The following is a 9,842-nucleotide window of genomic DNA, read 5'->3' on the forward strand; positions in this document are numbered from 1 at the left end:
TATGCAGACTGTACAAAGAAACATCTTGATTTTTAAATAATGAATGACTACAATATAAGTACATGATTAATGTGCCATGTTTCAAAGGTAAAAAGGACCCATAATTATACAATAAACATCAATAACACTATAAAAAAAAAAAAAGATTGTCTGAATGGGCCCCCAAACCTCTAATTTGGACTTTGTATAATGTTAGATAACTGCTTTCAGACAAATCTCAAAAGTGTTATAACAAACAAACAAACAAACCTTACTGTTACTAGTACTCTTTCCCATTGCAAGCCTTTTCAAATAGAATGAAACAAATGGCTGTCACCCACTGGAAAAATGTGTGACATTTTCCACGTGCACCAATTTGGAAAATATGGTTATTTACTATGCAGAATGTTCTTTAGATTAGAAGATAAATCCTTATGGGAGAAAAAGGTAATTACTGCAGCCTTAGCAGTACTGTGCAACTCTGCTTCCAAACTTTAACAATATACTGGAGTGACTGTTTTATTTTATTTTTTTATGTATATTTTACTTTTGAGAGAGAGAGAGAGAGAGAGAGAGAGAGCAGGGAAGGGGCAGAGAGAGAGGGAGACACAGAATCTGAAGCAGGCTTCAGGCTTCGAGCTGTCAGCAGAGCCCGATGCAGGGCTCAAACCCACGAACCTGTGAGATCATCACCTGAGCTGAAGTCGGACACCCAGCCCAGCCAACTAAGCCACCCAGGTGCCCCTGGAGTGGCTGGTTTAGAAGAAACAGCCAACGAAATATGGTCCTCTGCTTTTATTAAAAAGTTACAGATTCATAGGATTCTAGAACAAAAGGAACCTTAGTAATTGATTCTAACTTCCTTGTTTTGCAAAGAAGGGAAATGACCAAACCGGAGAAGCAAAAAGAAATGACTAAAGTTATAGTTAGCTGATGGCAAACATCAAGATTAACTAACATCATCAGTTGTCTCGACTCGTAATGCAGTATGTTCTTTCTGCCATACCACATTTTATGATTTTTCTTATTTTGGACAAAATGATTTGATAAAACGAAGCAGGCAAATAAGTACTACAATCTAATCTTACAGACTAAAATATTGTACAATTATCAAAGCAGCAGTGAGGAATAATGAAAAACAATAGTGAACAGGGATTCAAAGTACTCAAATTGGAGCTTATCAATTCCTAACTATGTGAATCTTAACATTTCCAGGCACTGATTAAACAGTAAATTGTATCTGTGATGTTGGTTAATGTTTTCAATGTAGATAATGCTAGACTTTTTAATAAACTCAAATAAGATAAAAATTTTCCTCTAATAGTACTATAACCTTATAATGGAGCTACTAAGAGAATGACAAAATAGACAGGTTTTACCGAAAAAATCTAAACTTAGATTCAAGGGCTAGCTTATTTACACATGTCTGTCACTAATCTCACTGAGTGTTAAGATAACATGTTATAATACTTAAAATGAAGGACAACTTCATTCTTGATAGCAAAGACAAAATGAAATATACTGAGTGAAGAAATTTAGGAAAGTTCTTTTCCATACTTTTTATGGGCTTTGATGCTATGTTATGCTAAAAACAGAGCAGAATGACAGAGTGAAGTTTAAAAAATGCAGATTGGAATCTTGGCTCCCCCCCCCCCCCCCCTTACTAGCTGTGCAACTTGAACACTTCTTAGGCCCTAGCTTTCCTCAACTGTGAAACAGAACCATGAGACTTGGAAGTTACTGAAGTAGGGGCACCTGGCTGGCTCAGTAGGTAGAGCATGTGACTCTTAATCTCAGGGTTGTGAGTTCAAGCCTCATGGTGGGGGTGGATCCTACTTAAAATAAAAATTAAGAAGTAAAAAAAAAATAAAAGAACTGAAGTAAAACATCTAGCTCAGTGTCTGGCATGCAGGATGCAATAACTATTATTAAGTTACAAAGACAATTTATCAAAATTTGCCACAAAACAATGTGCACTGTAAGTTATGCAATAAAAAGTATTTAGATGAAGACTTTCAACTGAGAGACACATTATTCAGAGTGCATTATGCTAGCTTTTCGGGTTATTTTGTAGAAATTTAATGCCAAAGTGATACAGCAAAGAACAACAATAATTTTCACATCTCTGTATCTTTTTAACTTTAACCCAGCTGTCATCTACTCTGGCTGTTTCACAGCTACATATCTGACTAACAAGTACTCTTATCTCTTCATTTTAACTTAAAAATTTTTTCTACACCTATAGCCCTGAGCGTCAGATTTAAAGTGTGTGGTCTGCAGTTACAACATCCAAAAGAATAATAATCAGAATATTCCTTAAAGAAAGATTTTAATGAATCAACTATAAAAATATAAACTTCAGTTATCTTTCACCCAGAAAAAAATGCGGCTAAGAAAAAGAAAACAGTCTTTCACTTTCTGTATTAATCATAATTAATCTGAAATTAGTTATTATTTGCTACAAAAAATGTCCTCAGGGATTGGCTATCTGCTTACAATCATAAAATTATCAGTCCTTTAAAAACCATTCTGAAAAAAAAAAAAAAAAACAAACCATTCTGTAATTTTGAGAATTAAAACAATAATTTGAGGGTTGCCTGGGTGGCTCAGTCAGTTAAGCATCTGACTTCTGCTCAGGTCATGATCTCTCAGTTCACAAGTTCGAGCCCTGTGTGGGGCTCTGTGCTGACAGCTCAGAGTCTGGAGCCTGCTTTGGATTGTCTCCCTCTCTCTCTACTCCACCCTTGCTTGTGCTCTCTCTCTCTCAAAAATAAAATTTTTTTTAAAACATAAAAATAACATGATGTCATGTTTTAGATACGAAGAGACTGTTTTACCTTGTCTACATCTTTTATCCATTGGAACTAAATATTTAAAATGTTTTCAATGAATTAGCAATAAGTTTACTACTTCATGAGACCATTTTATTGTTTTACTGCTTGTAAATTAGGTTAGTAAAGAGGTAAATGGGGAAAAGAAGAGGTAAATGACTTTATGAAATATTCAGATAATGAAACTCATTAGCACATATCATTTCCACCCCTTCCCATTTGTATTCTGGCATGGACCACTTCACATCATAATAAAGGACTAAAATGTTTTCTTATAAACCAAAAGCGAATCATAAATACTGTACAAGGAGGGTTTTTTTAATCCCTTATTTAAAATTTTTTTTTCATGTTTATTTATTTTTGAGACAGAGAGAGAGAGAGAGAGAGAGAGAGAGGGTGAGTGAGGTGGGGGAGGGGCAGAGAGAGAGGGAGACACAGAATCCAAAGCAGGCTTCAGGCTCTGAGCTGTCAGCACAGAGCCCCACATGGGGCTGGAACCTGTGAAGTGAGAGATCATGACCTGAGCCTAAGTCCAATGCTTAAAAGACTGAGCCATCAAGGTGTGCCCCCCTCCTTTTTAAAAAAATCTTATCAAATACCTTTAGAAAGCTTCAGTTGCTTTAGTTCAAGGTAATAGATATACTTAATTAGGCAATATTTTTATTATAGTATCAAGACTACAGGTAAACTACAAATTAAAATAGAAGCTAAGGGGAGCCTGGGTGGCTCAGTTGGTTAAGCGTCTGACTTCGGCTCAGGTCATGATCTCGCGGTCCGTGAGTTCGAGCCCCGTGTCGGGCTATGCGCTGACAGCTTAGAGCCTGGAGCTTGTTTCAGATTCTGTGTCTCCCTCTCTCTCTGACCCTCCCCCGTTCATGCTCTGTCGCTCTCTATCTCAAAAATAAACAAACGTTAAAAATTTTTTTTAAATAAAATATAAGTATAAAAATAAGATATAGCAATGCAATTTTAAAACACATACTACAAAAAACTCCTTCCAACAATAATTCATGCAGTCTAGAAGAAAACAAAATGATAAAGAGCAGACTTCAGTGGCAAAAGGCTATCCTCCACTCAGATCTTTGGTATTTGGGTTTCTCTTTCAGGATTCCTGTTAACTGCTAAAAGTCTATTCAGTAATTTTAAGGATGGTCTTGACTTTTACAGTAGTACTGAATGTGCAAATCACCAAAAATTAAGCTTATTGGGTCTCTCTACATTAAGGCAAACTAAAGTTCTATTAAAGTAAACACCAAATCATATCTACTATGATACTTCCTTCCTATGATTAAGTTAAATATGAAAATTCTGAGGCCAATTCCTTGATTTTCTCCATTCCTCACCTGCAACAGTAATATTGTAGAGCAAACCAAGGAATAGACTAAACTGAAGACCCTCAGGTAACAATTTCACCTTCTGCACCTAGCCGGCAAGTTTCCTGAAACTTCTGACTGTCTTACAATTTCATCCTTCAAATGGAAATGAAGAAACACACCAAGTGAGATGTACACCGAGCTCTGAGTGATCCCAGGTCAGTTTGATTCTCTGCCAGAAAGGGCCAGGTAACATTTACTCTTCTTGTTGTAGCAGTTTCTTTCTCTTATCAATAAACCCCAGTAAACCTTGTGGTATATTACCACACTACTGCAATTCGTCAGTACTTAGAATATACTTCACTTCCAAAGGAATCACTTCCCTAACACGGACTTCCCTTCACTAAAGACACTTTCAGATGTTTTCCTATTTCCTCATCCAGTCGTCCATTCCACAGCTATAAACCTCCCGCCAGAGGAGGAAGAGTTCTTAAAGAATGGATTTTCTGAAGTCTCTCAGGCCTTCATCCCAATCTCAAAGCCTGTACACATCTGAGAGTTCCCAGAAACAATGAGCTACAAAAGTACAGACTAAACGGGAAAGAAGAGGAAGTATCAGAACAATACCCAAACCAAACACAGCACCAAAAACCCGTGGTAGTCTCTATCATCCCAGTCTACCAACCCCCACTTCCCTAGAGTAACCAAACAAGGGCTTTCAAACTCGGAGAAATGGCCCCCTGGCCCATAATTTCCCTCTCGTTTCACGAAGAAGGTGGCAGAAAGAAAAGAAGCAAGCCGGTAGATCGGAGCTGTGATGCTTTTTCTGCCGAGTGGAGGGAGGCAAGCCAAGGGTTGTGTAAAGAATGGAAAGCTGAGTGATACTGGGGGGAGGGGGGAATTAGGGCGCCAGAGCTAATCCCTTGCCGGGGCCCGCTGGTGGAACAGGCTGGAGGCGACCAGCCGGGAAGACCAGGGAAGCTGGGCTGCTGCATTGGGCTTTTGGGTCGAGAGAAAGGGGAAAGAAGTCTGGCAGCCCCAGCGGTCGGTGGATGACGGCGCCAGGCAAGGGAGGCGGCTCTGTGCGGAGCGAAATTTTCGGGACACAAGAGCGGGAATCGTTTTGTTCACGCCGCCCCAACCCCCCCCCCCCCCCACCTCTCCCAGGCTCACACCTCAAACCTGCTCTTGGTCACTCCGTTCACGTCCCTCCTCATGGGGTCGGCGGGTGCGGCCGGGGCCGGGTGCTACGGCGTGCGGAGTGCAAAGACTGGGGGCCCCGGGCAGGCCCGGGAGTTCCGGGACCGGGAGGAGGTGGAGGAGCGGCGGGCAGGGGCCGTCAGCGAGGAGCAGAAACCTCTCGGCTCCGGCGGGGCCTCCTCCACCTCCCGCAGAGCCGGCGGCTGCGACGACTGCTTGTCGCTAGCTCTTCTCTCCCCTCAGCCTCAACTTCAACCCAAAACAAAAACACTCCCCACCTGCCAGCAACGCCGTTCCTCATTGGGCAGAGCCGCCTGGGCCTCGGAACGGCGTGGGGAGGGGAGGAGGAGGAGCGCGCGGCGGCGGCGGCGGCGGCGGCGGCGGCGCGGGACCACCCCTCCCCCACTCCCGGGCGCAGCCCGCGACGGTCCGCCCGGGAGCAGCCGGAGTGCGGCGGCGGCGGCGGCGCGAGCCCGCTCTTGCCTCCAAGGCACGCAAGCCCACCGCGAGAAGCAGAGGCAGGGAAGTGCCTATCTGTCTGTGTGTATTTGTGTATGGGAGGGGCTGTGGGGAGGGTGCGAGTGCGCGCGTGCTCGCGGACTCGCGAGTGAGGAAAGCAGGACAACTGCAGATAGTACCGGAGCCCATCTAATCCCCTTCGCGGGCAAACAGCACGCACCAACCCAGCAAGCACTTGAGCTTTCTGCCTAGTCCTCCCAGTCCCTTAAGACTTGTCTCTTCTTCCCCAGTAGCCTGTGCATCCACACACGTCCTTCCCGGCCACCCAACTCCCTTCCCCTATCACTCACTGTCGCCTTGAACCCAAAGTGCAGCAGGCGGTCCCTGCTCGGAGCCATTTTCCTCCTTTCTGGTTGTCTCTAGGTTGAGGCAGTGCTGCTGCTGCCGCCGCCGCCGTCGCCTTTGCTGTCGCTGCCGCCGCCTCCCCCGCCCCCGTGGATTGCATTACCGGGTGTTGCAGGGAGGCCTGGGGGGCCGCCGCAGGGCGTGGGTCTCCCTGTGCATGGATCAGCAGGATGGGGATGGGGGGTGGGTAATTGCGCTACCCTCTGCTCCGGAAATATGCAGCGAGGCCCCACCTCGCGTCTTGGGGTCAGGGCGTTCAGTGCAGGAGCTGGGCGACCCTTCCTTTTGGCTGGGGGAGGGGCGCGCTTTGGTGTTGGGGGGGGGGGGTTGCCTGGCGAGGCTGAAGGGCCTTTGGCTTCCCCCGCCCCTCCGCCACCAGACGCCGCTGCCACCCAATGGGCTCTAGTGCCTGCCCGTCCTCCAATCGGGGCTCTGTTTGGTGAGAACCTGATCCTGACGCCACTTTGGCGGGAGAAACAAGCGTGTTTTAGCGAGTAGGCGGGCGCGCTGGCCGAGTGGAAATTGCGACATTCAGCTGACTCCTTGGTTCCTATAAAAGCTAGTTTGTGTCATCATATTATTATACTTTAGCAACACCAGCCCTCAAGGTCTCGAAATTTATGATCGAATTTCTATGGATTAGGGAATACGTTTACTCTTTTAGAGCGACAGACTACAGAATCATGCACCGAAGATGAAATAATAGAAACTATTGTAAATTCGAGCAGTCCTGGCAACATCATCTCCCCTAATTCTATTACAAAGTATGTGTTTGTCTTCATATCGCTTTTAAATCGCAGTTTTAGTGACTGGATTGTTACGAATGTGGTTTGAGAGAGTTTATTTAAAAGCAACTTGTGCTGGAGATCTTTTTAAAATAGGGATATTCATGCTTGAAGCTTTATTACCCAACTCTTTTTTTTTTTTTTTTAACTTTTTCGTGTTTATCCTAGAAAGGGCTTCCTGAGCAAGGAACCAAGCTTCGGAAAGTCATTCTCAGGCCCACAAACTCAGTGATCTAGAGGTTATATTCTTTTCCCTGATACGTTTAATGTTACTGCTTCTCTTCAGCCATATAAAAATAGTTTAGTTCCATCTAAGAGCAGTTTTCTCCCGACTGTTGATGAATTTGATGACTAAGGCCTGCAAACGAGAGTCAAACTGGCTCAGATAAATGAAGAAAATTTTCACAAGTCTGTTTCCTTTTTTCAATTATCCTTTCCAGTTAACCTATTTGAGTAATTATCAGGGAAGACTTTTACTTCCTGATTTTTTTCTGAACGGTGTATTTTTAAAAAGCTGAATGAAAATCACTCAAAGGTTAAAAATTAACTGCACAGGGGCCCTGGGTGGCTCAGTCGGTTTGGCATCAGACTTTGGCTCAGTTCATGATCTCCTGGTTTGTGGGTTTGAGCCCAGTATCGGGCTCTCTCCTATCACCACAAAGCCAGCTTTGGATCCTGTCCCCCCACCCTACCCCTGCTCTTCCCCTGCTATCAAAAACAAATAAACATTAAAAAAATTACTACACAAAGGTATATTACTTTTTATCAAAGAAATTTATTTTAATGTAAATAAACAGGTTTTTTTTTTAATGTTTTGGGGAAAAAAATCCCACAGATTTTGTCTACTTTCAAAAAAATGAAAAACCCCAAAGTATTTACAGAATGGCCATACACACAGAAAATCAAATTTGAAAGATTTTTTTTTAGAAAAGACCCTCCCCAGCTGCTCCTGATGTACATTTCTAAAACACAAAATTTATAAAGCCCAGCTTTTACAGCTGAGCATGTTTCCCAACCTAGCTTCTGAGATGTTAAGTACTTCCTACCCCTCAAAAAACTAACTCCAGGGTAGAAATAAGGGGGCAGGGAGATTGAAAAGAGAAAGAAAAAAAAAAAAAGGGAAAATGAATTGCCCAGGGATTGTGAATGAGTTTCCTATACTGGCATCTGCTTCAAGTGACTTGACTGGATACTGTATGACTCACTGGCTCCCTTGAAAGGGTTGCTTCTGAGAATTCATGGTATTGCTGCACTAAGTTTTCAGACCTAAGCCTTAAGGAAATTCTTCCCAAGAGTCACCAACCTCAAGGCCAGTTTTGGCAATTATATCCTCCTTCATTTCTCCCTCCTCCCTTCTTTAAAATACCGGTTTTAAAACACATAGATTTTGAACCTGAAATCTTCATGTACATCAGAGCAGGTTTTGACCAAGAACCCCTAACATGGAGCCAAAAGACAGAAGAGGAATCAGGTCAAACTAAGAATACACAAGACACCAGCAGCAGAAGATAGGTGGAAGTTGACTTCATGTCCTTGCAGTCCTTTGAAACAGGAGAGTGAATACACCTAGACAGGAGGGAGGTGTCCCAGGCTTGGTTTATTCTGCCTCTTCTCCTCCACCCTGTGAAGAAATGCAGTGCTCCCTGGTTCTCAGGCAGGGTGAAGCAGGTTAGCCCCGGCTCCCTGTTAAGCAAGTTCAGATGCTGGGTCAGTGTGTGGGGTGTGCCCATCGACAATTCAGGGGCTTATCCTTCATCCAGATCCTAACTCGGGATTCTTTGATCTGGGATGAAGACAGAAAGAGAGAAAAAGCTTCCCAGTTTACTCATTTTGGTATCTGTTGGCTCTGCTTGGGGAAGCTGAGCCCCTGATATGTAGTACATTCCCCATAAGATTTTCCCCACCCAGAACAAACTTAAAATCGTGTAACTTTTTTTTTTTTTTTCTCTGCAGAAACCAATGGGATAGGATTCAAAACTAGGTGAGAAACTTGTGAGAAATCCAACCTGGTTATATGTCTGAGAGGCTGCTACTGTATCAGCATCACAAGATAAAGCACTCTGGTATCACCTTGCCCATGTCCTCCTTAGTGTCACCCAAGACATTTGACTCTGATACGGTAACCGATAACTTTTCTTGCTCCACTTTGCAATGTTTCGTTTCCTACTTCTTATTACCTTGGGACACAAAAGTGGCAGAGTTGTTGAGAGCTGATGACCAGAAAAGGGAGAACACTAGAGGAAATCAGAGACAGTCAGGAAAGAACGCCAAAGCTGATTTTCCAACTCTATGCTAACTCCAACCTGCAGAAAGAGCTGAATATAGAAATCTTCTTCATTATCTGATGAAGTCACTCCGTTTATCACACACACACACAAATGAATCACCTGGCTTTTTTTTTTTTTTTTCTTTTTTAATCCAGAAGAGTTGTGCTGGGGACCGTGCCCCGTCCTGCTGATACAGATCCTGAATGGAATCATCAGGAATGGCACAGTGCAGGTGTCAAAATCAAAGTAAGGCCGCAGAATTTTGAGAGGACCCTCCAAATACTGAGAACTTGTGTTGCACTTCATGTGGTCTCCTGGATTTCTATATTTATGAGAAGGGCTTCTTATTGATGTCCCCCAGAATCCAGACTCAGACCTATTCCTCCAAAAAGGTCCAATTTTGTTGCTACATAGTAGCAAGGGTTTATCTTCATGCCCACCTAGCATTCCAGGCCCCCATTACTTTCAAGTGAGCTTGAAATTGTTTTAAGTGAACTATGGCTGCAAATTTTTTCTGTTTTATCTAAGGGAGCATACAGTGGAGTGATTAAAGTCTGGACTCCTTCTCCTTACGATAAAGAGAAACAAGGAGCCCAGCTCTCA

General features: G+C 43.4%; 1 protein-coding gene across 3 annotated transcripts in view; it reads right to left on the reverse strand.

The window, feature by feature from the left end:
- FBXL20 (F-box and leucine rich repeat protein 20) overlaps positions 1-6,486 on the reverse strand; it is a 94,461-nt gene extending 87,975 nt beyond the window's left edge. For 2 of the 3 annotated variants that reach the window (XM_042916619.1, XM_042916622.1), the window contains exon 1: positions 5,299-5,622. In XM_042916619.1, the coding sequence (XP_042772553.1) occupies positions 5,299-5,340 (42 nt within the window). In that variant the 5' untranslated portion in view covers positions 5,341-5,622. Of the gene's footprint in view, positions 1-5,298; positions 5,623-6,132 lie in introns of those variants that run through there. The other variant, XM_042916618.1, reaches the window with a different exon arrangement.
- Between the last annotated feature and the right edge of the window lie 3,356 nt (positions 6,487-9,842).

This window comes from Panthera leo, chromosome E1 (genome assembly GCF_018350215.1).
Source record: "Panthera leo isolate Ple1 chromosome E1, P.leo_Ple1_pat1.1, whole genome shotgun sequence".
In the NCBI taxonomy this organism is placed as follows: Eukaryota; Metazoa; Chordata; class Mammalia; order Carnivora; family Felidae; genus Panthera; species Panthera leo.